Genomic DNA, 26,379 nt, shown 5'->3' with positions numbered 1-26,379 from the left:
ACTTCCAACATCGAGGACCTCTCGACGTGGACCGACCAGCTGCTAGAGGACCTCGACGCAGTCACCGCCTCGATCCCCACCAAGAAGGACTATCCGGCAACTGACGCCCGTCTTGCCCACCTGTGGGCCGCCCGCACCGGCCTTTGCAACCGTTGGCAGAAGCAACGTCACAACCGTCGCTTACGCCGCCGCATTGCGCACCTCGATCGTACGATCGAGCAACACACCACCGCGCTCGCCCGCCAACAGTGGGAGCAGCTCTGCTCGGGTCTCTCTGGTCAGTTGGGCTGCAAACAGTCCTGGCATCTCCTCCGCCACCTCCTCGACCCTGCTTCTGCCAAGTTGGTCGCTCGGCAGCAGTTACAACGAGTGGTCCGGGCTTACCCCGGCGACACTCCGTCGCTGATGGCAGACCTGTCCGCCAAATACCTTCAGCTTCTGCCTCCTGGCACACCTCCTCCCCCTCTCGCGTCCTACTCTGGGGCCCCCAACCCAGTACTGGACGCCGATATCACGGAAGCGGAGGTCTACGCGGCATTACAGAAGCTCCGCACCACTTCCGCCCCCGGCCCAGATCGCATCCCCAACAAGCTCCTCCGAAACCTCGACGCCCCTTCGGCTGCTACCCTCACTTCGTTCCTCAACGAGTGCTGGCGCTCCGGCAACCTCCCCCAATCATGGAAACACGCTCGCGTGGCTTTCATCCCCAAGCCGGGCAAGAAACTCACAATCGAGAATCTCAGGCCCATTTCACTCACCTCGTGCGTCGGCAAGCTTCTAGAACATGTCGTTCTCGCTCGCTTGCAAACGTACACGGACGCACACCATCTCCTTCCCCACACCATGCTTGGTTTCCGCCCCCACCTATCCACGCAAGATGTCCTCTTACAACTCCACCATGATCTCCTCGACCCACCCACATTTTCAGACACAAAGGCTCTCCTTAGCCTGGACCTTCACAAGGCGTTCGACCACGTCTCCCATTCGGCTATCCTTGCCGAACTCGCAGCCCTCAATCCCGGCACCCGCACCTACAACTACATTCGCGCGTTCCTCACCGCCCGCACGGCCGAAATCATCATAGGGGACCTCCCGTCTCCCACGTACGAGCTTGGCCCTCGTGGCACCCCTCAGGGCGCCGTCTTGTCGCCTTTTCTATTCAATCTTGTCCTCCGCTCGCTTCCTGGCAAGCTGGACCGTATCCCCGGTCTTAAACACACCCTGTACGCGGACGATATTGCTCTCTGGGTCACGTCGGGCTCTGACGGCCATATCGAGCAGACGTTGCAACGCGCAACCGACGTCGTCACGTCCCACGTGCACGCGGCCGGTCTTACTTGCTCAGCGGCCAAATCGGCCCTTCTTCTCATGCGGCCTCCCGACCGGCGTCGCTACAAAACTCCCCACCCCACCATCACGGTTCATGCCAACTCTACTCCTGTCCCCGTCGTTTCGCATCTCCGCGTGCTCGGGCTGATCCTACAGTCCAACCGCCATAATACACACACCATAGACAAGCTCTCGCTCTCGGTGCAGCAGACCGCACGTATGCTCGCCCGTGTCCGTGCGCGGCGTGAGGGCATGCGAGAACACGATCTACTTCGCCTTGTCGACGCTTTCGTCGTTTCCCGCCTCACGTACGGCCTTCCTTATACACGTCTCCTAAAATCGGAACGCGATAAAATTGACGTCCTCATCCGCCGGGCATACAAGACTGCCCTCGGCCTTCCCCCCAACACGTCCACCGATCGTCTTCTCCGTTTGGGTGTACACAACACGCTCGACGAGTTGATTGAGGCTCACCGCTCCGCTCAAGTGCAACGCCTTTACCGTTCGCCGACCGGTCGCCACATCCTTTCCTCCATCGGCCACGACACCTCCTCCCACCCTCCGGATCTGGTCTCATTACCCCATGCTATTCGAGCGGCGTTCTACATCAAGCCGCTACCTAAGAATATGCTGGCGGGCCACCACGACGCTCGCCGCCAAGCCCGTGCCGCCATGCTTCACGCAAAGTACGCCGACCACCCGGCCGTCGCCTACGTAGATGCGGCCCGATACAATGCACGCAGGGACGCCTTCGTAGTCGTTTCCGTGTCGCCCTCCTCAGCTCCTTTGGGGCCGACCATTACGGCTGGCACCGTCAGAACGCCTTACGCCGTCGAGGCGGAGGAAGTGGCCATTGCTTTGGCCGCGACCTCGGCTGACGCAAGCGTCATAATCAGCGACTCGAAACAAGCCATCTTGAATTTCGCGCGAGGTCTCGTCTCGCCTACCACCTTACGGCTACTTCGGCCCCTACTGCAGCAAGATGAGCAGTGCCGCATAGAACTGATCTGGGTCCCCGCCCACTCGGGTCACCCCGGCAACGAGACAGCTCACCAACGCGCTCGAGGATTCGTCGACCGAGCGGTGGGCCACTCAGAGTCGGACGCCCTGGTGCCGGAGCCCCTGGTCACCTACCACGACATCACTCAGCACTATCGCCTCGAGCGATATTTCTATTCACATCCTCACAGCAGCCTTCCCAAGCGGTCCGAGATCGCCTGGCGTCGCCTACAGACCCGCACCTTCCCGTGCCCCCTCGTGTTTTCATACATGCACCCAGGTGCCATCGATCCACGCTGCTGCCTGTGCGGCAACGTTGCCTCGTTGAACCACATCCTCTGGGGCTGCCCGGAGGATCCCCCGCCCGCCGACCTCCTTTGCTCACCCCCCACCGAGGGACAATGGGAGGCCCTTCTCTCCAGCAACGACATAGACATCCAGACACGGGTCCTGAAACGAGCGGAAGAAGTCATCGAGAAGCACAGCCTGGCAGCCTTCGTGGCTTAGCCTCCCTTACCCCTCACCCCTTCGACTAATAAAGTTGTTACTCACTCACTCGGCCTCGCGAGCGCGCAGTTCGGCATCCGCTGCACGCTTCGCCCGCTTGCACTCGGCCTCGCGAGCACGCAGTTCGGCATCCGCTGCACGCTTCGCCCGCTTACGTTCGGTCTCACGAGCCCTTCGCAGCGCCGCCTTGTCTTCCAACGTCGGCGAAACCACCGCGGTACCGTCACCTCCAACGACGGGTGCAGTGCTGGCATTCGGTTGTACTGCATTCGTTGTTGATGGTAGCGTTGCCTCCGGGACATCCATCGCACGACCCGCTCTCGACGGGAGACTGAGAGAGAAGGCGGGCGCGCGAGAGAGAGGGGTGCGCGCGCAGCTGCAGCGAGCGAGGAGAGCGGAGGAGTGAGCGAAGGGGGAGGGGGACGCGCGCAGCGGCGTTAAAGATATAAGGCGCGTTACTGACACCGATATCAGCGTCGCGTCCGTGGCTTATTCGGTAGAGCGTCGCGCTGCGGCCCGCCAAGTCCTCTTTCTTTTAAAGATAGAGAGAAGACTGCGGACGCCGCCGACGGCAGTGGATGGTTCGGGGTCGCTTATAAAGTGTATTCACACTTAAAACATTCGACACCATTCTCGAAGTGCGTCATAGGAATGGTGTGCCAAATCCCGCTTCCGTATGTGGCAGAAACTGGCACAAACAGGGCCCTGCGTTAATGAACGCGTAGGGGAGCATGTCGCGTCAATTAGAAGAGAGAATGAGCGAACTTGCCCGCGCATCGCAGCCAATTCATGGGGTACGAGCCCGTGCCCCATGAATGTTGTGTAATGTTGTCTAATGGTGCAAAAGCCTTTGTCAAGCCTTAATGGTTTTTTTCTTTCGTCCCACAGCATTACTGTTGTAACTTTTGAAATGTCTCATTTAATGTTGAAATAAGTTTGGACTTGAATTTGAATATGAATTATTCGAAAAGATAAAAATTCAACGCAATAGCAAATAGAGCATAGGGCGCGAGCTGTTAGAAGCTTTTCTATTAAATGAATGGACGATAACTGCGTAAGTGGCACATTTGTTGCCCTGTATAGCGCAGAATGTTGTTTGTTCAGCAGCTTTTGTTGACATGAGGTGAACTTGACAAGTGTTTGCTCTTTTTTTTTTATTCCACCTCTCTTCTTCCGACATCCTTGGGACATGTGAAAAAAGTGCATCAATATTCAGCGACTAAATTAATAAAACCAGATGATAATTTGTGCTCTTTCCGCTTACTCTGTATTTTCCTTCCTGTGTTCATCCGATAGAATGCTCTGAGTTTCCAATAACTGATTTGCACCAACTCGTTCCTCTAAAAGTTATTCAAAAATGCTTTGTGTCCTCTTGTGTCCCTGTTCATTCAGCGCTATTTTTCGTTGGCTTCGTCCAACCCCCCCACACACACACACAGCCACTCACCCCCGCCCAGTCGCGGTGCAGCACGGATTCAAGACGACATCAAGTCATTGCCAATGTTGTGCACTTTAGATGCGGACAGACAGCCATACGAGAACACAGAGAGAAAACGGCGAAAAAACGCTACTTTCGCATGAAAATCAAAAACAAAATAACAAATCAAAACGGCTTCACCTCAACCAGTCAAATAAAGAGCAAGTGAGCCCTGAAAAAAAAATCCTCTATACAAAAGCTTTCATTGACAAACGCAGTGACTTTACTGGTTATTTTTTTTAAGTGCGCGTGCTACGCTATGTGCCATCAGCCTAGTAATCGTATCGGACCGAGCTTTTATGTGAACACAAGCCAACGATCACCAGCTTTACCATCATGTTTTACAGCCAGCACATCTGCAATACTCATGGTAGCATGTTCTGTGCACGGATTCTGCCCATTTCTTTACTTTAGAGGCAAGCATTTCACTTTGCAACCATTGCAACTTTGGCGTTACTAGCAGATTTGGCATATTTCGTTTTTACCATAACTAGTGTTGGCTCACGCCTGTATACCATACAAATGTGCAGCAAGTATGAAAAGTGGGAGCGGTCAGTCTTGCTACATCTTTAACAATTTAACCATTCGTCAGAGCTTTATAAACTTGTGCAAACCACTACGGACAGCGCTGAGAATGTTTGCATAAATGGCCTCTTAGAATGAGTGCTTACCTCAAAGCACTTGTTCGCACACACGGTGCCGGAGTGGGCTGGAAAGTGCCGCCAGAGCTCACCGTTCTTAAACTATTGTATTGATCTTTGTACTGCAGACGTGCAGCACATCTTTCTTACCGCATATTTTTTTTTTCCACGCAGCCTACCTGATTGGTGACGCAACGCTGAACAAAGAAGCCGAAGCAACAACACTATATCCACGACCTCGTTTACGGAAGCTGCAGCGGAACGGGCAACAGTTCGGGAACAAATACTCTTGGTGGCAGATATTAGAGAGCTGTGCTATGAAGTCCCCTTTGTGCGAACCTTTTTGAAGTGAAGTGTATTTTCCTTTCACACAAAAGAGTGGCCGGGGGTAAAGGCTAATATTCCTGACGAACACCACAGATCCCTTGTACAATCTGACATGAGAAAACGCAAGTACATAACTGAAAATATGACGTAGTAATTGCAATGTCAGCTGCTCTTGCAAGTGTAACACAATGCTGCTGCTAAGCATGCAGCAGTGACAAGATAAAAACCATTATACAAAATACAAAACTGCAAAATCAGGCTTGTACAAAACACAAACTAGATTAGATTATTTCTTTGTTTTTATGGATAAATTCAATGGAACATGAAAGTTAACATTGGTCGACATTTTATTATTAGCTGTTTAATAAACAACACAGACAGCCTGAGAAATTGAGCTGTTATTTCAGACATCACAGCAGTGAAAGCCTAGCCAGCGAGAACAGCGACAACGTCCTGCCATAGCCTCTCGTGTTTAGCGCTAACGATGTGACTACCCAGCTTGGCATGACCCACTACTTCTTCATTACAGCTACAATTATCCGATGATTTAATTTTTGCTTTGTTTGCAATAGTACGCCTGATAAACGCAGCGGATTTATTTTGGAAAATGATATGCGTCTTAGGCAAAGTACAGTTTTGAGTGCGTAGTAGATTGGTTCTAATATTCCGCAACAGTAAAAAAAAGTACACTTGGTTCACTTTAGCCAAATCATAACTGTGAACAATGGCAATGCGGAAAAAAAATTCGGCTGCCCCAGTACCCATGAATGCATCGCAAAGCTTTCCTTTTTGTAGTACTAGTAGTTTCTGGTGGACATAGACGTCCCCCATACGAGAATTAAATAGGTAAACTTGGAATACACAAACGCATAATGCAACTGCAGTCTGAACCACTCGGGCACAAGAGAAGCTACTTTGTAGAGACAACCATCCAGATGCTGTTTTTGCAATTGTATTTTAGCAAAGGTTCTGGTGGTACAAGACACCGCATAATTTAATATAATCAACCTCATATATTTTTAGGCATCCGAATTGAATACTGGGCTCGTAGAAATCAGTAGTCTTGATTGACCTAACACATTAAAACTCGTTTTGGATACAATCAAATAAAACATGTTGCACTGTAGCCATGACTAAGTTTCTTAAGTACTTGTTTACCGTAGCCTCAGCTTGTACAATAGATCTGGCTATGAAGAATATGGTGGCATCATTTGCAAGCGCCATCATGTCATGAAAGCCTGAAGGTTTAGGTATGTCATTATATAAATTAAAACCAATATTGGTCAAAATATAGAGCTCTGAGAGACTCCGCAAACGGCTGTTAGTCAGTTAGATGTAGTATCTTGCAGCCGTAGGTACTGTATGATGAGGCTTAAATGATTCTGCACTAAGTGTACACGGCAGCTGACCCATATGCCGCGGTATCGAATCCCAGCTGCGGTGGCTGAATTTTCGATGGACGCGAAAAGGCTGTAAGGCCGTGAGCTCAGATTTGGGTGCACGTTAAAAAACCCAAGGTGCTCGAAGTTTCTGGAGCCCTTCACTACGGCGTCTTTCATATTCATATGGTGATTTTGCGACGTTAAACCCCACATATCATTATGAATTTCGCACTAAGTTTAACACCACGTACACCGTAGTAATTTACCTTTTCTAAAAGGATATTGTGCTGTACGACGTCAAACGCCTTCCAAAAATCTATGAACAGTCCAAGAGCATAGTATCGGAACTATTCCTTCGTAATAAAAACATTTAGTGCTTAGCACAAGTCATTTTAATTTGATGACCGTTTAGTTGGTTAACGCTATAAAAACCACTTTATTTCAGCTAGCTGAGAAGATGAGAACCAGCTAGCTGTGATTGGATGAAAATATGTCATATGTTACCAACTAACAAATCATGTTGAAACCAGTTCACTCCAAATGGATAACCACAACTATTAATTTCGTTAAGCCATTGAATACACCCTACTTTCTACTGGAAGACCATACATAATTAACTGACTTACCATTGTGACACCAGTTTATTTCAGTTGGTTACTCACTTGGGCACCAAAACAGGTCCCCCAATTGGCCACCAGGTATGCTCAAGTGGTTTACCTATTGAATGTGAACTTTCTTATCGAATGTATGGTATTTATACGTTCCAAATGATGGCAAAATATCGATTGGCTGAAAACCAGTTCTAGCCAACGGGCATCTTTTCAAGTGCACTGCGATGTCCAATTGCGACAGTTAAGCAAACGCACCAAAATACCGAGTTTATGTTTGAGCCTTGTTCTTACCAAGAGTTCCTAACAAGGTTCACAACACTCCGTAGAGAACACTTATTTGTAAGATGTCGAGGTTAGTACTCACAATTTCGCCATCCATCTTGTTTGCTTGCAGAGTCCATTGCGATCCCTGCCAGGTAATGTGTAAGTAAGTATCAAAATTTTTAAATAACAATGAAAATTTGACAACATTGGTGACAGCACTGATGGGTGAAGAGCACAGATTTGCCCATTTATTTTCGTACATTTTTCTAATATTAAAACCTAATTTTCATCTTCTGTGACTCCAAAAAAAGGCTAATCATTATCATGCCTCATTACCGGTATTAAAGTGCGCTCACTATGCCGCTGAGCACATGCATTGGGACATTCAGCATACAACAGAATGGATGAAAAGTGTAGCTGTCGCACTAGTGCGCCTTCCAATATTCCTTGCACCAACTGGCTGAGCCTGATCGTCTATGCCGCATTTATTGTGTGAAGCTTAGTTTTACGAGCACCTACGATACCAAGAGTGGCGCAGGTCGAGTGATTCCTTACCCTGTGCCACTTTCTGTGGAGACTTGATTTGAGTGCCGATCAGAGCGCATAATTCACCTGAAGCAATCTTTACAAAAGCACCGCATTTCATTATTGTTGCCCACAACCAATACCAGCTAAACGAGAAAAGGGGCTAATTGTTTTGCAATGAATTCACGTATTTTGCTCCACTGAATAAACGTTTCAAAACTAAAGTACCTTCTAGCATATCTAATCTATCTATTCGATCAAGAATATCTCATATACAGATTTAAAAAGCTTCAGTTTGTTTGCATTAAATACAGGCAATACTCGCGCGTTCCGGTAGTTAAAACCACTTTGGGATGTGATCTGCTTCGTGTACGTAGAGAGAAGCTAAGGCGCAAGCTAGCGCACCAGATATAAGCACAGGTGTCAATTGTAGCAATTGCTTTATCGAACAAGAGTACACTTCCGATCGTGGGATAGTAACAAAAATGTCTACCTTTAAATGCATGCTTTTTACTACTCGTTCTTTCTTTAACTACATGAGGGCCCCCGCCGTGGTGATCTAGTGGCTAAGGTACTCGGCTACTGTCCCACAGGTCATGGGGACGAATCCTGGCTGCGGCGGCTACATTTTGCATGGAGGTGGAAATGCTGTATGCCCGTCTTCTCAGATTTGGGTGCATGTTAAAGAACCCCAGGTGGTCGAAATTTCCGGAGCCGTCCACTACGGCGTCTCTCATAATCATATGGTGTTTTTACGACGTTAAACCCCACATATCAATCAATCAATCAATCAATCAATCGATCGATCGATCAATTAGGTAATCAATTTAGCTCTATAAAAATTTGAATTTTTACATAGACTTGGTAAATGTATGAGGCCTCGATTGATTATTCTATGTTATGAAACCCCTCTTGATAGGCCCTGTTTTCGAAGGGAACCCTGATCGGATGCAAAGCAGCAGCGTTCATTGCGCACGGGTGGCGGTACAGGATGAACAGCGCTAACGCGGGTGCTGCGGTGTGCGCTAGAAGTTTCCTTTGAAGTGATGGTTGGCGTAGGTCTTGTTAAAACCCCTAGAACGAAGTTCTAGGGTCTTTTGGTTTTGTAGGTGACACGTAGAGACATATTGCAAAGCGTACGTTAGGTGCGCGTCAGAGTTATTGCGCGTGAACCGACGAGTCGTAGGTGCAGCGAGCGGTGGTCAGGGCAAGTGCTGCGGGAGAAACGAACGAAGCGGCAGCTACGGGCACCGCGGCGAGCGCGCGGCAGGCGAGGGAGAGAGCGACGTCAGCACGCACAGCGAGTGGAGCGTGACATGAACGCGCAGCAGCGGCGTGAACTACTTCGCACCGCGCTAATACCTCTGGCGCGCAGCGAATTCGAACGGAGGGACAGCGTTACACAAGCTAGTCAAAGAGCTGCTTCGCATCTAATAACAAATGTAAGTATTGTGTGCTTGAAAATCTGTTTTATTAGCCATGCTAATGCTTTGTTCAGATAACGTTACAGTCGTCCTTGTTCAGCAGTGTATATCTAGAGGACTGTTTTCTTGGTGGTTATGTTTTTTATTCGCACCGTCCTTAATGCCTTTCTTGTGTCATTCTGTAAATTAAACAACTAAATTAAATAAAAGACACACTGCCGTGAATGTATCGTCTACACATAGAGCAACAAGAGGGGTTGTGTGTCCTCTAAACAGCTTGGACACTTTGGCTAGTTTGTATGAATTCACCTTAGTGAGGAGGAGTTTCTCTCTCGACCAAGGCTATCCTGCTGTAGACAGCATTCTCTCCGTGCTGCCTACTGAGCGAGTTAACAGCCTGACTAAATGGCCAAAAAGTGAGCTTTAAGCGTGATCACTTTCTCCTGCACCCCATCTAAAAAAGCTCTTAGAGGATTACGGAGAAGCAAGAGCAAGAATTTAAACTTAGAATGCGCTCACATTGGGAATAATTTTATACATTCAGAATCATCCGTACGCGAGCTCTAAAACCAGGTAGGAGTTGACAGTCGTTTCACCTGTTGGTCGAAGAGAGCCCAGAAGACAGGCAACGGCACGTAGAGAACAAGCACGTGCAGGACGTCCTTGATGTCGGCAATAAGCGATCTCTGCGAAAACACCAGATAGAAAATTTAAATGTCGAGATCGTTCGAGGACTTAGTATACGACCACATTTGAACATTTGAATGGCATTCGTCAACTGCAAATGCGAAACAATTTTTGGCGACAGGAAGTCACTTTAGTCGTTTCTATCTATCTATCTATCTATCTATCTATCTATCTATCTATCTATCTATCTATCTATCTATCTATCTATCTATCTATCTATCTATCTATCTATCTATCTATCTATCTATCTATCTATCTATCTATCTATCTATCTATCTATCTATCTATCTATCTAACTAACTAACTAACTAACTAACTAACTAACTAACTAACTATCTATCTATCTATCTATCTATCTATCTATCTATCCGCTGCTCTCATGATCACCTTCCTAACTTGGTGCGGACGAAAACTGGCGTGAGAGGGTAAGAGTTGACGAATATGACAGTCTAGTCATGACATGAATCATGTGTAAATCATGTCGCACACGTCATCAAACCCATTTTTCCAGACACTTGTGGCACATACCCATTTGCCATGGGCTGCGGTGCATGTGCGCCACAACTGATTGACAGTTTATATCCACACGAATGCAAGCTCTCTCATATTTTCACTGTCGGCGCTCTTCCAGAGTTACGCGCGGACTGCCCATGTGGAAGTTATTAGTAGAAATTGATGCTTGCCCGGTGCCACGGCTGTGACGTGATGGACGACATCACTCGCAACGCAGCCAATGGCTCGCGTGCTTGGTACGACGTTGCGAATGACGTCAATGATAATCCAGCCAATGAAGATTGTTTGTGATACCGATGCCAAACGGTTTTTCGTTTCTCCTAGCCACAGCTTTGGCTCTGAAACCGACATATGCAGGGTTGACTTGAAGAATGCAAAGAACAAAAATAAGGATCGCATCAGGAATTGAACTCAATCCTTCAACGTGAAAGTCATGCATTGTGCCATACGCCCGTGCCTGGTCTAGAAAGTGAAACACCTCAGCAACGTGAATCGTGTTTGTGCTGGTGGCAATTCAGTATTCCACCTAAGCGCTGACCACTTAGCGGCCGCCGTTGAAAACTGCGCTAATAGGGTGTACATTGAAAAGAGATATGTTAGCACGTAGCGTGTGTTGAGGAGCGGCCACTTAGTTCCCTTATTTCGGCCATACCAAACGCGTGACCCCGAAAGAAAAGAAAGCGGTGTTGAAAGACCATGCGTGCTATAGCGGTGGAAAGAAGCCAACGTATCGGTTATAGCACTTCTAGAATGATGCAGATGACGTGAAAGTAGGCAACGGACAGTATGGCGCAAGAATATACATAGACAGGTGGTGCTCACACTATCCCCGCAACGCGTTGAAAAGGCAACCCCAGCGCAGCCAGATAATGTTCGGGCCCCGCCGCGATGGTATAATGGCTAATGTACTCGGCTGCTGACCCGCAGGTCGCGGAATCGAATCCTGGCTGCGGCGGCTGCATTTCCTATGGCGGCGAAAATGCTGCAGGCCCGTGTGCTCAGATTTGGGTGCACGTTAAAGAACCACAGGTGGTCTAAATTTCCGAAGCCCTCAACTACGGCGTCTCCCATAACCGTATGGTGGTTTCGGGACGTTAAACTCAAAATATTCATAAATGAATCAATCATTCAAGATAATATTCGGACTGTGACCAGTTACCTTGCATCTTCATCGGTGCCTTCTTAGACAGTGCTACGATGAGTGGGACCAGCCGTCTCGGCAGCACGCTCGGCAGAAACGCGCATGCAGTGGATTCTGGGTATTTTTGCTGGCATGTGTAACTCTGTTTTGAAGCCAGGCTTTTTTGTTCGCACGCGTTTACTGCTCTTTTATTGATGAAGGCAACATCAAATTGGTGAAATGTTCTTGAAATGGGTAGAACGTGTTTTGTACCAAACGGCCGTTCTGGCCATCGCAATTGTGCTGAGCGTGTGCCTCTCTTCACAGTAACTTCTTGATATATATATAGTATACATTGTAAAAAAAACACTCCTAGGTGGGAGGAAAATGGTTGTCCTCTAACGCCCCCCCCCCCTACAGGAATTTTAGCTTTGGACTTCCGGAGCAAAGTGTTTACTCCGGCTGGTCGGAGCAAATGCGTGGCACCACCATAGCATTTTTTACCGGCCTTTTGCTCCGGCTTGCCTGAGTGATTACGTGGCATCTCCGGAGCATGTTTAATGGGCTTTCCACTCCGGCTATCCGGAGCTTCTGCATGGCACCTTCGGAGTATTCTAAATGTGTCCTTACTTCATCCAGACTGAATTTCAGTGACGTGCATTGGCATTTTTAAGTGTTTGCTTCTCTATTTATTTATTGTATACTGATCGTGTCACGCGTTGGTTACATGAAGGAATTCTCCGATCCGATTCAAGCACTGCAGACTTACTGTCTATTTTTCCCACAGGGCTCTAGCAGATGAAAGTCAAGAAAACACTTGATTTCATATTGTTTGATTTATTAAGAATAAGCTGCCGCTTCTAATTAATGACCCAGCATATTGAAAAAGAAGACAAAAAGAAAAAAAAACATACGAAAATCCACCAGAAACAAAACGCAAGAAGACAAGTCACATGAAGTCCACAACACTCAAGTTTGAAGTGCAGCGCTTTGAAATGAAGGCTAGAATGCTGCAAAACGATGTACGATAAACGAAGAAAGCGTGGCCACCGGGAACACCTGCCCACCGGGAACACCTGCCCACCGTCCCTGAAGAATCATTCATCAGCTTCATTGACGATACAAAGGTTCCGCTGATTGCTTCCTGCATAATTTAGCAAAAAATAATTATACATGAGAACTGCAAATCACGCGAGAGGCACAAAAACTAAGGACTCTGAAGCAATGGGTACCCTTCGAATCCTATACAGTCTGCGAGTACGCGAGAACAACTAGCTTGCTTACACACACACACACACACGCGCGCGCCCAAATTGCGCCCATCTGTGTTCTCTTCCTTCTCGTTCATTTTTTTGCGCAAGACGCCGTTCACAATGGAATACCAAATCGCCCAATTTTCGGTTCTTCTGAGCTCTAAAATCCGTCTTCCCAAGCAACCCGACCCTCCCTTCTTCACGCATTACTCGCCACTGGTCTCGTCCGCTCCTTGCCTCCCTATATTTCTTGTACTGAAAGCAGAACGATCCCGAATGGATCAATATTTTAGACACAACTTATACAATAAAAAAAACTCCCTAAACTCAGTGCGTGTATTTGTTCTAAACGTCTGCACTAAACAATTGTCCTAGCTCAATTCACTACATTTATAAAGAATTAGGATGATCTCAGCAATTCATGTTTCATTGGTACAGCTTACATGATAGATCAAACCTCGACCCTGCGTTTAATAATATGGAAGGAGGGCAAATATTACCGCTCATGTATGATGACAATACCAAAACTATTTTGACCTATTAGGTTTATTTATAAGAACAAACCTACAACTATGAACTTTTCTTTATTGCATATCTAATCAGAGCCCCAAATATTAGATTGGTGTAATTAAAATTACCAAAGTTATGTCAAGAAAAAGACTCGTAGGCTAGACAACGCATTATCGCACTTTCCGTTGACGTTTGCTGATGTCCTATGAAATTAGCTCATTTTCGATAACCTGTTCGTTCATAAACGCAACAATAGCCATCTTAGCACTACGTGACAAGAATGACAACATATAATTCAAGAAGAGCTCACTCACCTGTTATGAACCGCACCAGCGACCGCGAAGTCCCTCACCACTCGCGAGGTCGGAATGTGTCGTTCGCAGCCTGTAACCATCGCACGATTAAGGTTCCCACAACTCCCTTATGTCGACTAAGGTTGCACAGCGGGCTTGTTGGTTATTCATGTTGTTCGAGGTATAGCGCATCCAGGACGGGACAGAGAAGAAGACACAGAACACATACACGGCGCTAACTTTCAACAATGCGGTTAATTCCGAGAAACAGCAATACTTTACCCAAACATGGCACGTAACAACCACGTGCTAGAACCAGAAAATTGTGATCTACTGCAACTCATGCGACATCCAAATAATGCAATTCTTTCAATGATAATGATATCGATGGCTTGCTTATACACGCGTCCCCAAACTTAGCAATGAATTTTGCTTCTATGATGAGCCTTGTCATTTGATTAGTGCTTCTTCCGATTATGCTGGTGCGATTAAAGTGGTGTTGGCACCCGCATTCTTTGCAGTGAATTGCAAGAAAACCCTCAGGCTGTGCCTTGGCCACGTTGTTCTTGTGTTCATTCAGCCTATCATTGATGCATCTACCAGTTTGTCCTATTTAGCATTGATTGATTGATTTGTGGGGTTTAACGTCCCAAAACCACCATATGATTATGAGAGACGCCGTAGTGGAGGGCTCCGGAAATTTCGACCACCTGGGGTTCTTTAACGTGCACCCAAATCTGAGCACACGGGCCTACAACATTTCCGCCTCCATCGGAAATGCAGCCGCCGCAGCCGGGAATCGAACCCGCGACCTGCGGGTCAGCAGCCGAGTACCTTAGCCACTAGACCACCGCGGCGGGGCGTCCTATATAGCATGCATCACACGTTAATGGGATCCAGTAGATGACTCCTGTGATGCACGCGACAAACCTAATACGGTGGTTCTTTTCGCACAGACCTTTCTCTGGGCGCTCCGGTTTCGTCTTTCGGCAAAGACTGTTTAGCTTGATAGGTTCCGAGAAAACTACTCGCACGTTGCAATGTTCTGCAAATTTTTTCAGGTTATGTGAAACACCATGAATATATGGGATTACAGCTGATCCTTTCCTTGCAGGCGTAGCACGCGTTTCCGCGGCTCCGTCGGAGCGGATTTGCCTCAGAAGGCTTTCCGCGACAGAAGTCAGGACATGTTGCGGGTATCCTGAGTCAGCTAAACGTTTTGTTTGCTCTCATGCTTAAGGGCGAACAATGCTGGCAGGACTTCTTCAAGGTGTTAGTAAGGCACATCTTAATAATCCCTCGCTTGACGAGCTTGGAGTGCGCCGAGTTATATGGCAGTAGAGGTTTGTTAGCACGAGGGTGATAATAGCAGCATGTCTGATCATCATTAAAAACAAATCGGATATCTAAAAACCGAATCGCATTGTCGCATGGCATTTCAAAGGACACTTCGAGGGATTCAAGGCTTCTTTGAACAGCGACTTGGATGCTGGAACACACTTCCTCAAACTGTTCGGTTGAGCTGTCAACAAATAAAATAAAATCGTCTACAAAACGAAATTTTTTTAGATCATTTGACCCTTGTAGTACATCGTTGAGGTCTCTGTCTAGCTTAGCTAAGTACAAATTGCATAAAACCGGAGCGGGACAGGAACCAATACACACACCATTATTCTGAAGATATGCTGATCCTCTCCAAGTAATGAAAGTAGACGATAGGTAAAAACTAAGAAGCTCAATGAAGCTCGCTGCTGAAACACCTACTTTGTTCTGAAATTTGACAGTTCCAAATTCTTCAATGGATTTGTGAATGCACTTCAGTACTTGGGAGTGGGGCAGTGAATAATAAAGGTCCTTTATATCTGCCGAGAAAGCTTGTATTCTTTTATCAACATGCTGACCAACAAATTCTAATATCTGCTCAGAATTCGCAACAAGAAAAGGGTCGTTGATGGGAAGAATGTTAAGCTTATCTATTAAAAACGACGCCATGCACTTTTGCCAAGCACCCCTTTCTGATATGATAACCCTTAACGGGACGTCAACTTTATGTGTCTTCGTGCTAAAAAACACGTCGAGGCTAAGCTTCTTTGTCTTTTCAACGCTTTTTTTTTTCTGCAAGCTTGTTAAGTTCATCTGCTTGCATAACTTAATAGCCTTTGCTCGAACCTTATTGAGCGAAACACGGGAATGTTCACTGAAAAGTGATTTGATGGCGTCACTTGCCTTTTTGTCAAATGATTGGTGTGGAAGAACGGTAAAACCACCTTCCTTGTCTGCGGGAGCGACACATAACGAATTGTCACGTAAAAAACTGACAGCGCGATTCACAGGAAGTTTAGAACCAGAAGGCTTACAATGCGTTACCAGAAGGTTGCGTTGCCACCTTGACGTCCAGTTGCACAACAGCTTCGAGTTTCACATGGCAAAATCACAGTTCCGACAACACATGCAAATTGCGGACCAGTGCACTGAGTTCCTGTGGCAGCCTCAGTTGCGGCTTCTTCGGCAACACATTGCAAAGACGCATCAGATGACTTCTTGTGTTCTCAACAATCCTGACGGTGTTTATCTACCTGACGATGTACAGCATCTCCTTGGTTTAGGACCAAAATTCGCCGTGGATGCCAGGAGGAACAAATGTGAGCTGCTATCCATTGTACGTCATGTTTCTCAACGAACACCTGAGGACGAAGCTTCTAGAATGAATTCTGCGGGCGTGGATGTGTTAACGTGTTGTAAACCGTTGGGTTCTAAACTTCCTGTGAATCGCGCTGTCAGTTTTTTACGTGACAATTCGTTATGTGTCGCTCCCGCAGACAAGGAAGGTGGTTTTACCGTTCTTCCACACCAATCATTTGACAAAAAGGCAAGTGACGCCATCAAATCACTTTTCAGTGAACATTCTCGTGTTTCGCTCAATAAGGTTCGAGCAAAGGCTATTAAGTTATGCAAGCAGATGAACTTAACAAGCTTGCAAAAAAAAAAGCGTTGAAAAGACAAAGAAGCTTAGCCTCGACGTGTTTTTTAGCACGAAGACACATAAAGTTGACGTCCCGTTAAGGGTTATCATATCAGAAAGGGGTGCTTGGCAAAAGTGCATGGCGTCGTTTTTAATGGATAAGCTTAACATTCTTCCCATCAACGACCCTTTTCTTGTTGCGAATTCTGAGCAGATATTAGAATTTGTTGGTCAGCATGTTGATAAAAGAATACAAGCTTTCTCGGCAGATATAAAGGACCTTTATTATTCACTGCCCCACTCCCAAGTACTGAAGTGCATTCACAAATCCATTGAAGAATTTGGAACTGTCAAATTTCAGAACAAAGTAGGTGTTTCAGCAGCGAGCTTCATTGAGCTTCTTAGTTTTTACCTATCGTCTACTTTCATTACTTGGAGAGGATCAGCATATCTTCAGAATAATGGTGTGTGTATTGGTTCCTGTCCCGCTCCGGTTTTATGCAATTTGTACTTAGCTAAGCTAGACAGAGACCTCAACGATGTACTACAAGGGTCAAATGATCTAAAAAAATTTCGTTTTGTAGACGATTTTATTTTATTTGTTGACAGCTCAACCGAACAGTTTGAGGAAGTGTGTTCCAGCATCCAAGTCGCTGTTCAAAGAAGCCTTGAATCCCTCGAAGTGTCCTTTGAAATGCCATGCGACAATGCGATTCGGTTTTTAGATATCCGATTTGTTTTTAATGATGATCAGACATGCTGCTATTATCACCCTCGTGCTAACAAACCTCTACTGCCATATAACTCGGCGCACTCCAAGCTCGTCAAGCGAGGGATTATTAAGATGTGCCTTACTAACACCTTGAAGAAGTCCTGCCAGCATTGTTCGCCCTTAAGCATGAGAGCAAACAAAACGTTTAGCTGACTCAGGATACCCGCAACATGTCCTGACTTCTGTCGCGGAAAGCCTTCTGAGGCAAATCCGCTCCGACGGAGCCGCGGAAACGCGTGCTACGCCTGCAAGGAAAGGATCAGCTGTAATCCCATATATTCATGGTGTTTCACATAACCTGAAAAAATTTGCAGAACATTGCAACGTGCGAGTAGTTTTCTCGGAACCTATCAAGCTAAACAGTCTTTGCCGAAAGACGAAACCGGAGCGCCCAGAGAAAGGTCTGTGCGAAAAGAACCACCGTATTAGGTTTGTCGCGTGCATCACAGGAGTCATCTACCGGATCCCATTAACGTGTGATGCATGCTATATAGGACGCCCCGCCGCGGTGGTCTAGTGGCTAAGGTACTCGGCTGCTGACCCGCAGGTCGCGGGTTCGATTTCCGGCTGCGGCGGCTGCATTTCCGATGGAGGCGGAAATGTTGTAGGCCCGTGTGCTCAGATTTGGGTGCACGTTAAAGAACCCCAGGTGGTCGAAATTTCCGGAGCCCTCCACTACGGCGTCTCTCATAATCATATGGTGGTTTTGGGACGTTAAACCCCACAAATCAATCAATCAATGCTATATAGGACAAACTGGTAGATGCATCAATGATAATCTGAATGAACACAAGAACAACGTGGCCAAGGCACAGCCTGAGGGTTTTCTTGCAATTCACTGCAAAGAATGCGGGTGCCAACACCACTTTAATCGCACCAGCATATTCGGAAGAAGCACTAATCAAATGACAAGGCTCATCATAGAAGCAAAATTCATTGCTAAGTTTGGGGACGCGTGTATAAGCAAGCCATCGATATCATTATCATTGAAAGAATTGCATTATTTGGATGTCGCATGAGTTGCAGTAGATCACAATTTTCTGGTTCTAGCACGTGGTTGTGACGTGCCATGTTTGGGTAAAGTATTGCTGTTTCTCGGATTAAACCGCATTGTTGAAAGTTAGCGCCGTGTATGTGTTCTGTGTCTTCTTCTCTGTCCCGTCCTGGATGCGATTGATTGATATGTAGGGTTTAACGTCCCAAAACCACCATATGATTATGAGAGACGCCGTAGTGGAGGGCTCCGGAAATTTCGACCACCTGGGGTTCTTTAACGTGCACCCAAATCTGAGTACACGGGCCTACAACATTTCCGCCTCCATCGGAAATGCAGCCGCCGCAGCCGGGATTTGAACCTGCGACCTGCGGGTCAGAAGCCGAGTACCTTAGCCACTAGACCACCGCGGCGGGGCATCCTCCTGGATGCGCTATACCTCGAACATCCCTTCTGTCGATGGCAATCTTAGTTGCTGCTTGCAGTGGCTTGTGATACCCAGAAGGGGCACAGAACGATTTCCTTTTCTCGAACGTTTCGCACAATCCTCACTGCGCCGGCTTGATCTGCGCCATGTTGGCTTGTGGTAGAGTTACTGTATATGCTACCTAGAACATATACAGCAACTCAGGTTTGTGGGGAATGGACTCCCGCCAGTACAGCGGCTAGCATAGGGAAGTTTGATGAGCGGCGGCCGCGGAGCGCACTGAAGCCTCTGCGAAGGAACCGCGTGGGGGCGGCGCGCACAGTCGTTTATACGTAAGGTTCTTAGACAAAACAAGTTTCCAAGGTAGCGACACCTTTCTCTTTATTCCTCGCCTGTGTTTATGGAGCGCACCCTAGAAGGTTCAATACTTTCATCAAAAAGCGAATATTTAAGTTCAATTGCTACGATGAGTAGATGTAAATGAAAGAAATAGAACGAAATGAGTCGTAGAATAATCGCTTACCTTTTATGAAGAGAAACGGTACAACACAAGAGCAAGCGGGATATGCGTTACTGAGCTGGCAGCGTTGTGTATTTCTATATTTCACACCACTAGCCATGACGTCTAGCGTCGTACATCGTAGTTCGTCCAGTTACAACAAGTTCAGTTCTCCGAATGTGTTTTGTTCGTGCCGGGACACAGATGCGGATCTTCCTGAGTTCTACAGGTGAAGTGCCCCGAAGCAGCACGTTTTGGCTCCTTTATGCCGCGTTGTGGTGAACTGGTGAAGCGTTATATGTTCCTGAAGGTTCGTTGATTACATGCTCCAGCTGCTCTGTACACGTGCATACGCACAAGTATTTGTAACAGCTAGCATGCCTTAGACGCGCAGCAGACGTGCTCCTGGCGTTTCAATAAAAACCGATAAATCAACTCACTTCGCGGATCCTCGTCGACGTGCGTCGACGGAGTTGCAGAAAAGCACTCGCGTGAAATGTTTCATAACTACACTTCGCGGCGTGCTTCATTTCGAATAGAACAAGGTAAGCTGAAAAGAGCGAAACAGTTTTTTGTTGTTTTGCGGCCACCAAGCGTTGTTGAAAAACTCGGATATTGCATTGAACGAGCCCTGCGAACAATCTTGGCCAACTGGGCGCCAACTGAAACGCTCCTTTTCTTCAGTTTATGTCCTGGCTACGATTTTGTCTTTGGCCACGATGATAATCCGGCTGGAGTCATATGCGCATGCGTACTCATTTTGAACATTTTGCATAATAAGAAATGATACCACCAGCTATTTGCAAGATCACGTGCAAGGAATGGACCAATTACAAAAACAGATGGCAGAGAAAAGGAGGATTAAGCGAGAGAGTGAGGAGGACGGCATAGAGAACAATGAGTGAGGCTACCTTGGAAACTTGTTTCATCTAGGGACCTTATTTATACGTTGTTTGCACGTTTCCGGCAGTTTTGTCGGGTGCATTCATCCTCTTTTTTTTTATTGCCGTGGCACTCTGACATCAATGCTTCTGTGGCGCGAAAACAAAGTCATTACTTTATCCCAGGTGGCACTACAGGCTACAAGGCAGCTAAAAAGAAGCACGTGCTATTCGGCGTTCCAAAAGACAAAGCTCTGTTAGCGCAGTGGCGGAGAGTGATGCCGTGCGCTGACAAGCTGCTTCAAGAAAACTCGGCTGTGTGCCAGGTGCACTTCGACGAGAGGTACATTGCTTGACACTTCGAGCCCACTGTGAAGGGCGAAATCGTCCGCATTGAAAGGGGCAGGCCCATAGGCGTGCGCAGGATTCCCGTTCAGGGAGGGCGAAGGTTCATTGCAGCGCCCTCCTCCTCCGTATTAAATCAGTGTATGAGGCAGATTTTGCGCCCTCCTTTCAGGTGACTAAAAGAGTGCCCCACCACCTAGTCGATGTTAAAGCAGATTGAGCACCCCCCCTCGCGCGGACGCCTATGGGTAGGCCTTTCGGAGAAGCTCTTCACATTTGTAGACACTCTTGAAATCATTTTTTCAAAGTGGTTTAGCTGCAACGAGCCTCACAGTGACAGCTTGGAAGAACTTGTTTCCTGCTTAAAAAAACAAAAACAAACAAACAAAGATGCCACACTGGGCTGCGCACAACATCGTCCGAGCTTCACCAATCTAGTGACCAAGTATTCTGTGCTAACTCTTTTGCGTTTTGCACAAAGGCAATCCACAAGGAGCGAGCATCTTCCCGTGAAAAGGGGAAGTACCTGAAGCTCAGGCGCGTCGCCTAGGTTTGCAGCCCAAGGGAAACAATGTTCTCAGGGGCGCTTGTGAACTATAAAATTTTTTGGGGGGATAAAAAAAGACTCGCGACCAATTATTAGCGCATTGTTGTAAACAAATAGTGAGTCACTACTCGGAAATGCGTTGCATGACCAGAGTGCAGATAATAAAAGGTTTTCATCCTGATAACGCTCGTGATTCTCATCTCTAACTTCGACGTTACGAATGATGGGGCTTCATTTACAGATTAGTGCTTGAGGAAATGATGGTTCACCGTGGAAGGTGTTGCAAGCAATGGCTCAAAACTGAGTTCATCGTTCCACTCTTCTACCACTTCACATCGACAAAATGTTTTAGTGTCGTCACGCACTCAATTTCGGCACCCTCTGGATATTCCAGTGCAGTCGCACGCCCGCGTAGGCATCTTGTATTTACAGAAGCTAGTTCACAAATTTTCTCAGTCGCCATTTGAAGCCATGCACGAGCAACAAAATATATTTTAAATGTGTCACATTGCCCAAGCGCGCGGTCGATTCCCGTCTCTGCGCAGCGCATCGCCGCCTTGGCTGACGTATGGATGAATGGATGAATTAATATGGCTGCACCCTTTACACTGGGCGGTGGCTTACGCCACCTCACCGTACACTTATTAAACCAAAAACTTGATTTCAATTTGTTTATTTACTTTTAAATAGTGAAGTTAAGGACTGGTACTCTGCAGTGACGGATTCAATTTCACTCGTGCCTTGATTGTAGCCACCAATAATATAACTTCTTTCTAGTTATTTCCACTCATTTAAAGTATATTTTGCCCTCCCTGTCCCTAAAACCCAGTGCGTTGAAAAGATCTGCGCCATCATCCTGAACTTCACCCTATAGTTATAGGGTCAAGCCCTTTAGAGAACATTATCAAGTGGTTGGCAGTTTCCTCCTCTTCTCGACACGCACTGCATACCGTGTCTACCTCTTCATATTTCGCCCGATAAGTCTTGGTTCGCAGTACTCCCGTCCTTGCCTCAAACAGTAGAGAACTACCCCGAGTATTATCATAGATCCTTTCCTTGGCAATTTCCTGCTTAAAAGTTCGATAGATCTCTAGTGCGAACTTCTTAATCATGCCCATTCTCCACATGTCAGTCTCCGTTTCTTTCACTTTCTTCTTAACCGATAGTTTTTTTTGGTTTGGCCACCTGCTGTTTTCCAAGTATTTACCAATCAACTTCCTGGTTCGCATCCTCCATTTTGTATCGACATTCTTCATGTACAAGTAGCTGAAAACCTTCCTAGCCCAACGCTGCTCCCCTATTTATCTCAATCCCTTCTCAAATTTTATCTTGCTGCTAATTTCCCTTCCCTCAAATGATGTCCATCCCATATCACCTTGTACTCCCTGATTTGGTGTATTCCCGTGAGCTCCTAAAGGAAGCCTACGTATTCCACGTTGCTTAATTTCTAATCTTGCTTGAACTTCTGATCTCATGCACAAGACCGCATTGCCGAACGTCAGCCCAAGAACCATGACCCCTTTCCATATTCCTCTCACAACATCATACCTATTGTGATTCCACAGTGCCCCATTTTTCATCACTGCTGCACTCCTGTTACCTTTAGTCGTCACGTATATTTCGTGTTCCCTTAGGTACTCGGTCCCATTGCTTATTCATACGCCCAGATATTTGTATTTATCTGTTATTTCCAGCGTGACCTCCTGTATCCTAAGCTCACAACCTTCATTATCACTAAAAACCATGACTGATTATTTTTCCTGATGGATGAATAAACTTCCCTGAGAAAAAACTGCTGCTAAAGTAGGTGTTGAAAAGAAGGATAATCTGGAATATGTTCTGCGTGTAATAAGTTGTAATATACCAAAAGGTTTTTTCGTTGATGATACATTGTGAAAACATGAATATGAGGAAGCAATGAACCTAACTGCTTTATTCTGAATTGACTCAAGCATGTTAGAATGATAAGCTCTATGCGTTTACCATATGTTAGAAGCATACTCTAAGGATAGCTTAATGAGTGAATAAAATGCGTAAAGTTTAGTGTCTGAGGTAGCTAGACGTAGGCAGCATTTTAAAAGGCCAAGCTTACGAAATGCTTTACTGGTAAATATTTCTACATGATTGCAGAATTTTTCGTTAGTGTCAACGGCTGTAGCGTGCAGCTATTATTACTGCTAACTAGCATCCAAGTAGCATTTTCTTTATATTTCAGGAGAACGTTATGCTCGACCTCGAAATCTTCATTCGTCAGGCTGCTCGATTTCGTTGTTCAAGTTTGTAAGCTCGTTGCCTTCGGCCTCTCACGCGTGAAATTGAGTTGAGTATCAAAAGTCAGAGTTGTTATCGAGAAACTCACTTGTCTTGTTTATAATGCGCGTGTTCTGTGCTCGTATAGACGTCTGCTTCGACTGCAGTCAGTCCAGGCCTGTCCAGGACAAATCTGACTGGTAGCCGTGCCCACATTCTTAGCTTGCAATCACGGTACATCAGCACCAAGTGTTTAAAATATTGTGTTCCAAACAATACAATCGCGCACAACTTAATATGTTTGAGGGTCGTGTACCTATATACATGAGCACGTTGAAGAACCCTGCGAAGTTTCCGGAGCTCTTCATTACGATGACCGTCATAATTGCGGTTTTGGGACGATAAACCTTATAGCCATCTCTATTGCTGACTTAGTCATAATGGCAGAAGATGAAAGATACTTCTTTTTTTTTTTAGCTGAGCTTGGAAGCACTCTGCCTCTGGTTCAGAGCTCGCGACTTCAGCGGCTGCAGTTTAGATGGAGGTGAAATCGCTGTAGACCCAAGTGCTCCAATTTGCGTGGACGTTATAGAACCCCAGGTGGTTGAAACTTCCGGAGTCCTCCACTACGGCGTCTCTCATATTCACATGGTAGTTTCGGGACGTTAAATCACACATATCAATTAATCCAGTTCAGAGCATGCCGGTCCTCATGCCCTCGATTTCCTGGCCCGGCCCGGAACATGCAAAAATAGTGAAATGTTCGAATTCCAAAATGTGTTCAGCGAATGGGCCTGGCCATTGGACTGGCATGCCTTTTCTGGCTCTCCCAGTCAAATGACGCACAAAAGAAATGTGTCTGTTAAATATTTTTTTTATTTTTATCGCTAATAACCGCGAGTTGCGAGACTAACCTGCTTTCGTTCTACGTGCGTTCATATTCTCGCGCTCTGAGCACCGTGCATGCGCCGTACATGTTGTTAGCAGTCACAAGGATCATTTACCCTCCGGCATGAGGGGGAGACGCCACAGCTGGCACCGTGCCAGTGGACCAGACCCTAGTCACCGGAGTATGAGGCAGTAAAGGCTTCGCATAGATAACACCAGCTATGACAATTTTTTTCTGGCCTGTATTGAGCACTTTAGTGCGAGAAGGATCACGCCACGTGAGGTGCATGGATGGATGACAATTAGGTCCTTAACACTTCAAACACCGTTACGTTGTCTACATTTCTAATCAAACGTCTTTCAAGCCTGAAAAATAAAAGACGCTCAAGTATACTAGCTGAAGACTCCGATGAAACAGAATCAGCCTCAGCCTATTGTTGGCTCAATTGCCCACATAACATACGTGACCAATCACGTATGCCAAATTCTCCCCTACTTTAAGAAGTAGTTGATAGTGCCAGTCGTTCGTCCAAACATATCCATTGCACAAGATGTACGCCTTCTGGTGAATTATTTTATTCTTTCAGCGAAGCTTTGAGTTGTTGTTTGCACTGACAAAGTCTGAGCATGGTATACCCTTTGTGGCACTACACGGAGTTGTCATGCGCCAAAACTACGCTCGTTTACGTAACCTGAAGATTAGTTGCCGAAAAAGCACCAAGTTTATTTATGATACGCTAGTTGAAAAGAATTCTCTACTTTACAAGAAGCTACACGAACTCTTCCTGGGCGCTCTCATGCAATTTTAAGAGCGAAGCGCATTAGGGTATCTGCGTGTGGGCGTGCATCGTTGTCTGCTTCTGTAATGACGGTACATATGCTTGAGCGCAAGAGAGGGCGTAACCACCTCAGCACTTACCATGTGGCGAGAGAGACCGAATGGCACGCGTTGACTATGGAAACGCTCTTTCTGTGATGAACACTGTGCTCGCAAAGAACGAGAACGCACCCTCTCCCGCGAAAAGACAACGACGATGCAGGCAGCATGTAGGTTCTTGATCGAAACAAAAACGAAGGCTCGTGCTGCACAACCGTTCACCAGCTACCCCGCATATATAAGCTCTGGATCATGACCGGCAATGTAGGGCCAGTGAGGCACTTCTCTTGTGAGTAGTTAAGCAATAAAGATTCGCAGTGCTCACGTTAACTAAAAACGAGTTGAGCTTTGAAGTGCTCCCTGATGTGTTTGTTCACGCGAACTTTGCGCCTCCCTGCACAGACCTTTTCAGGGCTCCCAAAAGGCATGGGCCCAGCTCTTCTTTGGAACCTGGCCCGGGCCAACAGTATTCTGAAAAACGCATTTCGGCCCAAAGCAGCAGAGACAACAGGGCGCCTCACCGACGCTCCGTGACAAGAAGCACTGGCCCGCGTCCACCACTGACCAGCAAAGCTCATCCCCGGGCGTGCACGAAAAGGAGAGCTGCACACCCCTATTCAGGCGACAGAGATCCTCCTGCGGTTACTCCTGAGAACGCCACCCTCCTAGAAACGTCGTGGAAGAAAACTGGAGCACCCACGTGCCGTTTACCTGCCTGTCCTCGCTTCTATTCTCAACCAGCCACCGATCAACACCCGGCCCCTCCTGCAGCACCATTCTCTTTCGACCAGTGGAGAAAAAGCAAACTTTCTCGCTGTATGCCACAGTGTCACCGCGGCTTTCCAGATTTCCGGCCGCGTGCACATTGATATCCTACGCAATGTCATGGCAGCGGACATCCGACTCTTCGCGAGTCTCTCGCCACTCTTTAAAGTGGACCAGTTTTTGCGAAATCCACGTTGAGTGCAAGCTTCTTGCGGTACACACCTGCATGGGCACCATACATGGTGTTGACGCAGACCTAGACACCGACCACATCACAGTCAATCTGCTGCCAGCCGTCCCAGCCTCTCCT

At 46.8% G+C, this 26,379-nt stretch overlaps 1 protein-coding gene and 1 long non-coding RNA gene across 7 annotated transcripts in view; one reads left to right on the top strand and one right to left on the bottom strand.

Moving 5' to 3' along the window:
• The window catches only part of LOC142777370 (uncharacterized), a 104,077-nt gene extending 98,896 nt beyond the window's left edge, over window positions 1–5,181 (top strand). Inside the window, exon 3 of the long non-coding RNA XR_012888060.1 lies at window positions 5,128–5,181. This is a non-coding gene — a long non-coding RNA (uncharacterized LOC142777370). The remainder of the gene's footprint in view (window positions 1–5,127) is intronic.
• Window positions 1–26,379, bottom strand: part of LOC119175625 (solute carrier family 15 member 1) — a 441,245-nt gene that overhangs the window by 60,857 nt on the left and 354,009 nt on the right. For all 6 annotated transcript variants that reach the window (XM_037426528.2, XM_075881704.1, XM_075881703.1 and 3 more), the window contains 2 exons: window positions 10,083–10,172; window positions 7,638–7,682 (listed from right to left, as the gene is read on the bottom strand). In XM_037426528.2, the coding sequence (XP_037282425.2) occupies window positions 7,638–7,682; window positions 10,083–10,172 (135 nt within the window). The remainder of the gene's footprint in view (window positions 1–7,637; window positions 7,683–10,082; window positions 10,173–26,379) is intronic.

This window comes from Rhipicephalus microplus, chromosome X, assembly GCF_043290135.1.
Source record: "Rhipicephalus microplus isolate Deutch F79 chromosome X, USDA_Rmic, whole genome shotgun sequence".
NCBI classification, from domain to species: domain Eukaryota; kingdom Metazoa; phylum Arthropoda; class Arachnida; order Ixodida; family Ixodidae; genus Rhipicephalus; species Rhipicephalus microplus.
This window is presented reverse-complemented; position numbering and strand designations above follow the sequence as displayed.